General features: G+C 37.3%; 1 protein-coding gene across 1 annotated transcript; it reads right to left on the reverse strand.

Moving 5' to 3' along the window:
- Nucleotides 1–7,567: 7,567 nt before the first annotated feature.
- LOC125224888 lies at nucleotides 7,568–8,902 on the reverse strand. The gene is made up of 2 exons (XM_048128389.1): nucleotides 8,626–8,902; nucleotides 7,568–7,896 (listed from the first exon to the last, which is right to left on the reverse strand). Exons 1-2 carry the CDS (start codon nucleotides 8,900–8,902, stop codon nucleotides 7,598–7,600), a joined length of 576 nt encoding a protein of 191 aa, XP_047984346.1. The 3' UTR covers nucleotides 7,568–7,597.
- Nucleotides 8,903–13,591: the final 4,689 nt, after the last annotated feature.

Below are 13,591 nucleotides of genomic sequence, written 5' to 3' on the forward strand. Positions count from 1 at the left end.
GCGAAAATTACTAAATAAAACGACATTTTCAAATACAACCCGAAGTTCACACCGCTGGAAGATTTTTTGTGTAAAAAATTAGCATGGCACATATAAAAAAACTGCTATCGACGTTCAAAAGTCGGTTTTGGCTTTATTCACCACAAATTAAGTTAGTTCATACCCGTTCCGACCCCATCAACCCAAAATCTTCAGAAAACGATGTACTAAGTAGCCCAAAGTACAGCGCCATCTCTAGGTGAATTGGGTTACTAATTTATGCAAACTACTTAAGTCGCAATAGATGTCATTTCATTTAGTATTTTGGAGGTAACTAGTAAAGATAATTTAGTTTTACAATTGTGCGAAAATAGATTCTCATTTGGCCGGATTTTTTAACCGAATTCCAAAATTCAAAAGGTTATAAATGTATAGTTTTTTTTTAAATATCACTCCTGGTCCAATTTTATATCCCACAAATATTAACGGCAAACTGATAATGACTTAAGTATTTTTGAAATAAATTTGTGACAAATGTGGGTAGTTTAGTAATTAGGCGCCGATTGATTGTGGGTAGGTTATATTTTCGCTCTCTGCTAATAAATCTTGTATGGAACGGACGTGTTTTCTTTGGTGCCTCTTCATCAGCGCTGATCTTCGGCTGGGAGCATACCTTACAAAATTGAATGCCGAAAAAAAGTTTATCAGCAAAAATTACTTACTTGAAAATAAAGTCATAACCGTTTACATACTTATGCATTGAAATAGATATCACGCACGAAAGTAAGAACGACAAGGCCTCCTGGTGGCTGAGCCGGGAATCGAACCCGCCATCTCTCTCGCTATACCCTAATCCTCTAAGTGCCACTTGCACGAACGAATATGGAGGGTTAACCTGAGGGTTAACCCACCATTTTACATGGAATTTGACAGTTGACAGCCCACTAACCCTGAGTTAAGTGGTTGGTGCAAAAGGGTCTTAAAGATTCATATACGAGGTGGTCAAAATGTGCCTATCAGAGATAACGTGTTAAAGCGTCTGTCTCGGAAGTTGCAGGTGGCGGTCTTGTCCCGAATCGTGATGCGTACCATCCTCCTTTGGATATATTACTTTCCATCGATTGTATCAGTGATGGAGTAGGGAATTCTGCTGAACCCAGTAATATTGACTTTCAATATGACTATAATTTTGCGAAGGGTGATTACGAAAGCCTTTATAAATACTTAACCGAAGTATCTTGGAGTGAAGTGTTTCTGGCAGATGATGTAGAGTTGGCTGTTGAAACATTTTATAAAATCATTTACTCTGCTTTTGACGTCGCAATCCCAAAGAAAATACGTGCAAACTCGATGTGTAGACAATATCCAGTATGGTTTACTGCAGATATCATCAAAGATTTAAAATACAAAGCGAAACTTCATAGGGAATGGAAAAAAAGCAAAGATGTCTCTGTTTATAAAAGCTATTCTACATTGCGAGCAAGTGTAAAGAACAGAATTTCTTGCGCCTACCATGAGTATGTCAGTGGGCTAGAAGCAAGGATAAATATCAATCCTCGTGCTTTCTGGCGGCATATGAGCTCCTTAAGGGCTAAAGGGGGTTTTGAAGCTACTGTTCGGCATAATGGGGCAGAGCACGTAGGTCCTGATGCGGCAGATGCTTTTGCAGACTTTTTTGCCAGTGTCTTTTTGTCTGATGTACCGCAGCTTGACTATAAAGCTGTTATCGACCAAGACCAAAGTCGAACCGCGAATTATGTAAATATACCGGCTATCGAGCCTCGCGATGTTGACGCAGCCATCAAAAGACTGAAGCCGCGTAGTTCAGTAGGTCCTGATAACATCCCTGCATACGTAATTAAAGGTTGTAAAGATTGCTTAATTCTTCCCATTTGTCACATTTTTAACCTGTCATTGTCTTATGGGCGGTATCCTGGCTGTTGGAAAATTACTAGAGTCACTCCAATACCAAAATCTAGCGATGTCTCTAACGTCGAGAACTACAGACCTATTGCAATCTTATCGGTTTTAGCTAAACTGTTTGAATCAGTCTTGCACAAATTGATAGTCTCGCAAATTTCTCCCTTTTTATGCAATTCACAACATGGTTTTAGAGCAAATAGGTCAGTTGAATCCAACCTCCTCACGTTAGTTGATGACATATCGAAGCATTTGGATGAGGGCCAGCAGGTAGATATACTCTATCTAGACTTTAAAAAGGCATTCGATCGCGTTGACAACGACGTTTTGATGCACAAACTATGCCGTATTGGCTTTTCACCTAAGCTCCTTAAATTTTTCGCAAGTTACCTAGGTGATAGGAAGCAATTTGTCAAACACGGAAATTTTGTGTCGAAGGAGTATTCAACGCGTTCGGGTGTTAGTCAGGGGTCGATCTTGGGTCCATTGCTGTTTGGCATTATGATAAACGATCTTGAGAAAACAGTTGAACATGCCAAATGCCTACTGTATGCGGATGATCTGAAACTGATACTCGGAATAAAAAATATAGCTGATTGCAAAAAGTTACAGGACGACATCGATTCTGTTTTTCAGTGGAGTGCTATTAATAAGCTAGACTTCAATGCATCCAAGTGTTCTGTCATGACGTTTAGCCGAGCAAAAAGACCATTACATGCTGTCTACAAATTGGGGTGCGAGGATGTGTCCTGGGTCGTAACAGTCAAGGACTTAGGTGTTATCTTTGATGATCACCTGTCCTTTCATGAACACATTAAAAAGTTAGCTTCGGAGTGCTTTAAAAGACTGGGATTTGTTATCAGAAGTGCGAGTGATTTCCAAAATCCAAAGGTGATTAAGCTCTTGTACACGTCACTGGTTCGTAGCAAACTTGAGTCTGCGGCAATTGTCTGGAACCCTTACGAAAGTACTTACGCACTACTTCTGGAGAGAGTACAAAAAGCGTTTCTAAGGTTTCTGTATAAAAAGTTGTATGGGTACTATCCCTATCTGTACCCTACTAAATTCTTGCTGGGATCGCTTGGCTTCAACTCTCTGGAAGTAAGGCGTAATTACAAATTTTTGACATATATGTGTAGTATATTGAGGGGAAAGAGTGACTGTCCTGATTTGGTGTCAAAACTTGTTAGGCTTTCGGTACCATTCGTCCCTAAGAACCAGCTCAGGCCGCGGTGCCCCAGTCTTTTAGCGGTACCTCTTGCGCGTACAGTCTCCTGCAGACACTCCCCAGTTCTCCGAGCCCTCAGGGACATTAATGCGTTCCTGACATCAGCTCCTGATTGCGATGTGTTTGATAGTAGATGGGTGAATGTGTGTCGTGATTGTTTGAGATACTGTGAGACGATGGATGAATGAAAATAAAATGTTGTGACTGTTCATCGTATTTTTTGACATGTATTGTATAAATCCTTTTTTTTTTTTTTTTTTTTTTTTTTTTTTTTTTGAAACATTTCTTTCTATTCTTATTTTTTCCAATTGTATATTGTGTAGGTATTTGCATGAATTAATCATAATTAATACTGTAATTATTTTTCTAAGCATGTTTAAATTTGCCAGCGCTTTGGTGCAAACTGTAATGCTGTGTAAATTGTATATATATTAATAAATAAATAAATAAATAATAACATACACTAGAGAAATTTCGTCGGGTACCACACGGCGGGCGGGTGGCCTAGTGGTAATGACGTTAGCTGCGTAAGCTGAAGACCCGGGTTCGATTCCCGGCTCGGCCACCAGTGGGCCTTGTCGTTTTTTCTTTCGTGTATGATATCTATTTCAATTTATGTATGTATGTATGTGAACACTTTATTGTACATAAGACAAGTTAGGACATAAAAATACAGTATAGTTATGGTGTACAAAGGCGAACTTATACCTATAAGGGATCTCTTCCAACCTTTGAGCGAATTGAGAATTTATTATTTATATAAACTTGAAAATAACAAATCAAAAATTATTCAATAAAATAATTTTATTTCTTCCCTAGTTGTATAGTTTCATACTTATGATTTTTATTTTAAAGTAATCCGTTTATATTATAGCAACCATGGGTGATTTTTGTGGACTTAAGTAGAAACGTTGACTTGTGGTTGACAGAAGTGTGATTAACATTTCTAAATGTTAATATATTGTATCTAGTCTAACTACGAAGCAATACATTGACGTATAAATTGCGTCCATATACAGAGAGGTCATTCATAAAAACATCACTTTAGGTAAGTTATATATCTTTTATACAATTTGACAACCATTGACTACACATCCCAATTCACCCCTCTTCCGACCCTAATCACCCCCTTCGTAAACCTATTCACCCCTTTGCGACCCGTTTCCCCCCATTATTGATCCTATTCACCCCTCAGGCCTCGGATATTTGTTCATCCCGTAAAAGTTCCCCAACACAGTTGCATCGCTTTCTTCATGAAAACCATTATAAAAATGAAAATATGTCTTATGATTTTCTGTTAAACATAAACAATTCAAAAGGATAATGAACAAATTCTTAGCAAAATTTCACACAAAAATGAAGTTAAAATGAGTAAAAAATCCAATAAATTTGAATGCCTACTTTGACAGACATTTTCATGTCTGTAAATATATTATTTACATAAATCATAAAATATATTATTTAAATATAATAGCATTATATACCCCGGGAACCCTATTCACCCCAAATTACGGTATTTATTAAATTGTCAATATGTAAAATGTCGGAAACTACGGAACGGAACCCTACACTGACCGTGGTCCGATGCGCTCTTGGCCGGTTTTTCTTCTTAATGATATGTAGAGATAATATAAAAACTCACCTCCCAATTTATAATAAGTTTTTTTGCAAAAAAATCATTTTTGGCACAGGCTTTACCTTAGCCGACTGTACCTTTCTTTCAAAAATCATCTATTGCTCTCCGAGATGTTTCTAAATACCCCTTACTCAATGGGGATACGACGTTTCATAACAGAGTTCCTCTGACCACCTTTCTGCTCCATCATCAGATCACCTCCATGATACCAGAATATTGCATTGTCACGTGATTTACATAAGTGTGCAAAATTTCAGCTCAATCGCAAATCGGAAAGCGGGTCAAATTTAGCTTCTACGTTTTGGCCCAAACTAAGATATACTAACAAGGCAAGTTGAATAAAAGCTTGTAAAAAGGCTTCTGATATCAGATTTGTAATAAGTTTACTTGTCATAGTTTAACAACAGATGAGACAGACATATGCACTGACAATACTGCACGTGTTTCGTGAGTCTGATGTCAAATCACCTCATACAATTTACCGCTCTAAGGCAACTAAGGTAGGGTTTGTTATTGCACTTTAATTACATATTAATGATTTCTAGCCCGTAAGATATATATTTGCTTTAACAATGGATAGATATTTATGCGAGTGAGAGTGTAATTTAGATTTTTATTTATAAGGAATCAAATATTTTTAAGCTAACCGATCAGATATTTCTGCGGATAAGGACACTCCCCACATCTGCCGTCTAGTAATCGTAGCGTCGGGCCAACTGTATGGCTAAGCCGCGCCGACGCGGCGTCTTTTTCCATACAGTTGGCCCGACGCTACGCTCGCGAGACGCTAGAAAGAGAGACGATGTTTTTGCCGGTCACGGAGCATCACAAATTTTTGCCGGGAATATGTCGTCATATACTTATGGTCCCCTATAGTAAATTAGATATTTTTGCACGGCCGTTCATAGTCATATATGCTGGTGACTGTTCCATGAATATTTGGTCTAGTCTAGTTGAGTGGAGAAGTGCCATTCAAAACGAGCGTTAACTTTCTAAACAACAATATATTTAGGTACTTTATAATTATTATTGTTTTCAACTTACGGTTACGTGTTCGTGGTATGCACAGAGTAAATCTTTAATGAAATTGAGACATTTTTTTATATATACAATTAAATTTGAACTAGAAGCACTAAACCTATACCCGCTCGCATTCCCCTTTTTTCTATTCTAAGTAAGAATCAATTAATAAGTATCTGAATATATGTATGAATAAATTAAATTGTAATTGTTTACATACAACCTGTGAAGTTTGGTTGACAAAATTTGACGTAGGTGCTGTCATATATATTTTTAAAATGACATACTGTTAATACCAGCGTAATGAAAATGTATTCCGATGAGTAAAAGAAAACATGAAACTTTTTTCAATTTAACCGAACTAGAATGAAATCATTTATACTCATTCGGTTGTGTTCGTTATTTTCTTTAATAATGTGATATATTTTTATTTATTTTTTATGCACAAGCCATGCACCTTTAAACTTTAAATGAGATTGGATCTCCACCTGACATTATTGATTTACCCTATTTATTTTGAGCACAGTTTTACACTGGTATGGTTTTTCGTGTACGTACACTATTTTCTGTCAAAATATTTGTCAAATTTAAACGTCAACGCGGAGCGACCGGCGACACGTCTGCCTCCGATGAGCCGCTCAGGGCGTCTAATCGAAAGGAGAATTCTGACAGCAATGGCGAATGTATGGAAATTTTACGATAGTTTAAATTTAAGGTAAAATTTCTTTGTTGCCTTTGAGAGGAAAAATATAAAAAACCTCAAAACCTGTAGTCCATTTATCTGGCTTTTAGAATCACTTAATGTTATAACTAAAGTATTGAATTTTTTTAACAAAGTTTACTAAACGGCGACATACGTTTTTCTCATTTTAGGTCAACTTTGTGTGGGTTTAGTTATTACACCGTTAATAATTGGAGATTGTGAATAGTCAAAAGTTGTAGACACACTCTTTAAGATAATAACTACATTTATTTTATTTCATTTAATTTAGAAATGTGAGCAGCATTTGTTAAACGCCGAATGCACTTTTCGAGGATTTCGTACGACCCCCTCTTAAGGGTCGATTGCACCAAATCGTTTATCATTAAATTTAGTGTTCGCAAAATTTTTGTATTGGGTTTTTCATAGACTTCTGCTGCATAACGATGACGTGTCTTGAAATTGGCGTCGTAGATACACAGGCTATGACCTTTTAGTGGTCCTTGGCATTCGAATGTTCAAAAAGTTAAGATTCAAAATAGTTATTTGTTATACAAGGGGGCAAAGTTGTATTTTAACGCCGAGTGTGGAATTGAAAAACGAGCAAGTGAAAGGATTCTATAGTTGAACCACGAGCGAAGCGAGTGGTTCGAGAATAGAATCCTGAACTTGCGAGTTTTTTAACACACGAGAAGTAAAATACATTTGCACCCGAGTGTAACACAAAACTTTTCCCCTCACTATAGCGAGGAAACTACAACGCTAAAAATGCGTTTATCACTGCTTCCAGTAGTTCCACAGGTGGTAAATCATCTTTATTACTAGATTCACCTACTTTTATCAATTTTAAAGCAGTTAATTTGACTTTATTCAAGGTCAAATTACTTTACCCACTAGTGGATAAAATGCGTTTTTACCCGCTGGTATTAAAGGACAAAACACGTGTTTCCGAGCTAGTGAGGGGAAAATTAAATTATTCGGTAGGTATGGATCGAGTTACTAATTTCTAACTTATACTTATCTATGCCAAAACAAAATTATTCAAAAACATAACGTAACATTACGAATGAAATGTACACTAGGGTCGTCTCTGTTCTATTTATTTGTGATTTATTTACAATGACACATATACGTCACCCTCGTATTGAAAATTAGGTTGTTTCACGTACAAATATGCAGATGTCCTTGTGATCTTTCCCACTTCCAGGAAGCTTCCTAAACCTGTTGGAAGCCTAGGGTTTTTAGTCATGAATGCCTGGATTATTTTCTGTGGGTCTCTTTGGTCCCTCGGTAGTCCTAGGTTACGGTTTAATTCAGTAAACCTTGACAAGTTCAGTTTGCCCGAACCTTGGTGCAGAGGGGAACTAGGGGAGGTAGGCAGGGGGCCTCCATTAAAGGTGACTTCAACATATCCTGGTGGACAAAACATGAGGAATTATTAGCAAATACGTTTTCATTATATTAGAAAATATTGTGTTAATGTTTTGATATCGAAAAGCAACCGAAACAGACATACGTTGGGAGGTGAAAACTGAGGAAAGGGTGGATGGACTGTGAGGGAGATGATGAAACGAATGCAAATGAATGATGAGATTGAGATGACGACCGATAGATGGAAGAAAAAGACATTCTGCGCAGACGATAAGATTTCTAAGGATTCATTTACCCGTTGCGAGAACTCCATATTTGAAGAGAAACAAATGACTGATCGATGAAGTTACTGTCTGATGATGAGCAAATATGATTTTTCTTCTGAATAGAAGTTCTAAATTTTATCCGTTGCCGACATCGTAAAGTACCTAATGACCACAAAATTATGGAAAAACCCCCGACCGCGACATATAGTGGACCGATTTTCATGAAACATGGCTAAGAACACTCCCGAGTAACTCAGCTTTCAAACAAAAAAAAACTAAATCTAAATCGGTTCATCCGTTCGGGAACTACGATGTCACGGACTGACACAGACAGACAGACAGACAGACAAACAGACATACAGACAGACACGTCAAACTTATAACACCCCGTCGTTTTTGCGTCGGGGGTTAAAAATGAATATGCATGGATTTCATAATATGGACCATTTGCTTATCGCTCCTAAGCATATTATAAACTTGATGTAGATAAAAATGCTGAACTCACCAGAATATGGACTTGGGCCAGATATTACTCCTATAATAGCATGACGATTATCTTGATATTTCACAGAAACATATAGTAGCCCTTGCGATGACGTGCCCCGAAGGTCTGGATACTCATTTAAATTAGGATTAGCTCTTACAACAGCATTTAAAATCTTTTTATCTGTCACAGGATCAATCCTACCCAAATTTGTATTTCTGATTAAACTAGACAATTCTTGAGCATTTCCAAATGTTAAGAAAATACTCAAAAACACGAACAGCAACAGATTCGTCATTATGATTGTCTGCTTTGGAACTAACTGGAAAAAAAAGATGTGATATAATGTGCCATGTCAATCCTGTCATTAAGTAAGACACGTGACTTAGCCCGTATTGTCTTGTCTTTAAAAGTTGGATTTGACAAATCTGCGCGTCAACATGAATGGATCTATAACCATGATGTTTGATGTAACATTACAACGCTTATCAATAGGAACTCGACGCATATCAATAAGAACTCTGAACTATGATAAGATTTCTGGTGCCAGTAATATGACAAAAAACAGTAAACAAGTTTTGGGTCCACCGAATGACCTCGGTTTTACATAAGATAAATGCCAATATAAATAAAAGTGCCTACAAAAATACATGTTTATTTTTATATCACCATCTTTAGATAGCTAAACTAACTTCTAAATCAACTAAATCGGATGTGAACGTTTACATGCAAAGGCATTTTACATAAATATAAATATGGGCTAGTAAAATTGACTTTTAATGATTTTTTCGAATCATAACATTTTTGGATTTGATTGGTTTATGTATTACAGTTAGAATTATTTTATGCTGTTGTATTAACGAATTGTTTTACTCGGTGACAATGATTACCTTCGTGCCTTGAAACCCTCGCATCGCAATGCTTTAAATCTCTCCGGTAAGTCGAGCAAAAAAGCTGACCGGCCGTACCATCCTTTTCTCAAAGTTCCATTTTTTGAAATCTTTATTCTCAGAGTTGTTGATAGTTTCATTTCGATCGTTTTGGAGCGTAAGCCATCTGGCACCTTGGTAATGCGGTCAGCCCGCATAGCCCAAATGCCATGTAATCGTTGTTGACGCTAGACGTCGATTAAAACGCAGTCTGTCTGGCTCTGTTGCGCCAATATGGCAGAGGGAAAGATGTTTGTGCATTAGGGCCCATTGAGGCACTGGTCCCACCGCGAGCTAGTAAGCTATGAGCTATCGGCTATAAAAACGAACAAAAGATAAGCCCTCCCGTGCAAATAAAAGAGACACGGCGATATTGATAGCTCACCGCCGGGCGAGTAACTACGAGTATAAACATCGCTGTGTCTCTTTAATTTACGCGGGAGTGATTATCTTCTGTTCGTTTTTATAGCCGATAGCTCATAGTTTACTAGCTCGCGGCGCGCCTTAGACGGTTCGAGAACTCGCATACGAGTTTTATTACATTGCGGTATTTGATGGCTGTGCAAAATCGTATGTACCCTCAACAGCCCGCAATGTAACTTAAATCGCATGTGAGTTCGCACGCCATCTAAATCAGGCCTTAGGCTACGTATCCTGTTTTCTTTTTGTTGTAGAAAGGACCAGAAGCAGACACACTATTCACCCTTGTTCTACGCAATATGTCCCTGAATACCCTAGGCCACTATAAAGTTGGTTATCTCACATATCCAGGCGATTGGCTCGCATCAAAGAGTTATCATTGGTTTGCATGCTTCACTAGCCTGGGTGGCTAGCCGAATGGCACAATCGCTCACGAAACGCTCACGAAACGAAGCGCTAGTCGATATCTATCTCTATCGCGCTTGCGTATTGGCGCGACAGAGCCAGCGGCGTATCGCTTTCGTTTGGCGTCGGAGAAATGCCATTCGGCTACGGGGCCTGGGATGTGATATGCATGAATAGATTTAAAGAGAACATTCATTTCAGTATATATATGTGTATCAACAAGAAGTATCTTTTGAAATATGAGATCAAAGAATAAAAGGACATCAACCCCTTGTCTGTCTATGATATATTATACACCCTGTTTTTATTGAATTCCGTTAACTTTAAGGGATGGTTATTTAGATCAAATATAATTAATTTCTCTAAGAAACTAGCGGTTATAGAGTTATTAAAAAAATAAAAATAATTACTGAACACGTGTGTGACAGCCTTTACCGCTTCCAAATGTTATTTGTTTTGACATGTGCCGTCAATCACTTGACACTACAGCTTAAGTTCATACAAAATTGTATTTGATACATGTTTCTAAGATTATGTTCGGTTACTACTTAATATAAAACCTTGTAGTTAGTAGCGGAGTCTTCTGTCACAAGTATTTATCATACTTATTAGGAAATTCTTAGCAAAACTTATTGTAAATTGTATAAAATATTGTAACCAAAATAAACAATTTTTCATTTTTCATTTTTACACTAACTTGAATTAATATTCTTAAGGGTCTCTCGCCCTAATTAATTAATTTATAATGTACTAGCATTTTCCCGCGGCCTCGCTTGCGTTAGAAAGAGATAAAAAGTAGCCTATGTCACTGTCCATCCCTTCAACTACCTCCACGTAAAAAATCACGTCAATTCGTCGCTTCGTTTTGCCGTGAAAGACGTTTTTTTCGTGAACGGTTTTTTATCTCTTGCTATATCTACATAATTTCATGTATATAGTATATTGCGTATTGCACATGTGATTAAAATATCATGAGGGCTACTATGTGCTTACCAGATCGCATCACTGCGGGTGGTGGTTCAAATGATAGCTCTCAATGTCAGTCATTATTTTTATGGCGAGAAAATTGTATATTCGGAAATAATCGCTCCAAAATAAAAAAAAAATCACAAAAGTAGAACTTTATAAAGACTCTAGGAAAATCATTTTTAACTTGATAAGTTGAACAGTTTTTGGAAAAAATACGGGAAACTACGGAACCCTACACTGAGCGTGGCCCGACACGCTCTTGGCCGGTTTTATATTTTTGAAATGGAATTTTCGATGGTCACATACAATTTTGCACAGAAATCAAACATCGCAAGTAATAAAACTTGTATGCGAGTACTCGTACCGTCTAAACGGGGCTAAAGCTTCGCATAAACATAAACATAACCTAACCAAAAAATTAAAATTTTGAAAAAACCCCCGACCGCGACATAGTAGACCGATTTTCATGAAACATGGCTAAGAACACTCCCGACTAACTCAGCTTTCAGACAAAGAAAAACTAAATCTAAATCGGTTCATCCGTTCGGGAGCTACGATGCCATAGACAGACACACACACACAGACAGACAGACAGACAAACAGACAGACAGACACGTCAAACTTATAACACCCCGTCGTTTTTGCGTCGGGGGTTAAAAACAGGCCTGCACGCTCAAACGAGGTAGGCACAGCAGATGAACCTGCTCGTTTCAGCGCAATTCTTGGCAACAAAAATGTTGAAACAAACAAATAATTTTGATCGTTTTCCTTAAAATATTATATACAATGCTGTCCCTAAAACTACTGCCATACCTCCTAGTGGGAATTGTGTTAGGATGTAGGCTATAAGTAAGATTTTATAACTTGTCTGTAAATATTATTGGTCTGTATCTGTTTTTTTCCCCAATAAAGAAAATAAAATAAAAAAATATTAAATCCTTAGGTAACTTAATTGTATCGACACATGGCCATATTGTTATTGTCCGTAACTTTGACTTGAATCGGGCCTTGATCTAATTTAATTTGCGTTTCCTATTCCATGTTTGTAATTGAAGCAGATCTGTAATTTAATCCTAAGACCAATTACTATAATTAATTCAATATACAATAACAGAAGGTAAGGAGAACACGTATACAGTATACCAAAGAGGATCGAGTATTATAGAGAGTTACTGTCGAAGTAAAATGTGTAATCACAGTGCATAGACTGCCATCTCTTGACACAGGCTTAAAACTTTTGAACCTCAGTTTTGACAATTTGGCCCATATTTATTCTTAGCTCAATATGTGTTAAAATGTCAAATATTAATATTAGCGCCATCTAGCTAAGCGTACCCCAAAGGTGTAATGCCATCTAGGCCACCGTACCTTTTTCTGTATGGTACTGAGGTACGTTTTTAGGGTTCCGTAGTCAACTAGGAACCCTTATAGTTTCGCCATGTCTGTCTGTCCGTCCGTCCGTCCGTCCGTCCGTCCGTCCGTCCGTCCGTCCGTCCGCGGATAATCTCAGTAACCGTTAGCACTAGAAAGCTGAAATTTGGTACCAATATGTATATCAATCACGCCAACAAAGTGCAAAAATAAAAAATGGAAAAAAATGTTTTATTAGGGTACCCCCCCTACATATAAAGTGGGGGCTGATATTTTTTTTTCATTCCAACCCCAACATGTGATATATTGTTGGATAGGTATTTAAAAATGAATAAGGGTTTACTAAGATCGTTTTTTGATAATATTAATATTTTCGGAAATAATCGCTCCCGAAGGAAAAAAAAGTGCGTCCCCCCCCTCTAACTTTTGAACCATATGTTTAAAAAATATGAAAAAAATCACAAAAGTAGAACTTTATAAAGACTTTCTAGGAAAATTGTTTTGAACTTGATAGGTTTAGTGGTTTTTGAGAAAAATACGGAAAACTACGGAACCCTACACTGAGCGTGGCCCGACACGCTCTTGGCCGGTTTTTTTTCTTAGACTATCTATCTATACGGAGTTATATAATATAATTATGTCTTTGCAGTATACAAACCGTCCTCCAGGGCTTATGATGCTTGCAATTTTATGACTTATCTACGTGGATAAATAAAGCATCCGTCACGTTTTAGCAACTATGTCAGTTTGAGAGTGACAGATGTCTTATCCACGTTGATAAGTGATAAAATTGCAAATATGATAGCCCCGCTGTTTACTAATGAAGGTTCATTTTAGTTTTAGGATATTGGTGAGAGGATCTTAATCATAACATTAAAGTCATTGTCAAGTGT

This window comes from Leguminivora glycinivorella, chromosome 3, assembly GCF_023078275.1.
Source record: "Leguminivora glycinivorella isolate SPB_JAAS2020 chromosome 3, LegGlyc_1.1, whole genome shotgun sequence".
In the NCBI taxonomy this organism is placed as follows: domain Eukaryota; kingdom Metazoa; phylum Arthropoda; class Insecta; order Lepidoptera; family Tortricidae; genus Leguminivora; species Leguminivora glycinivorella.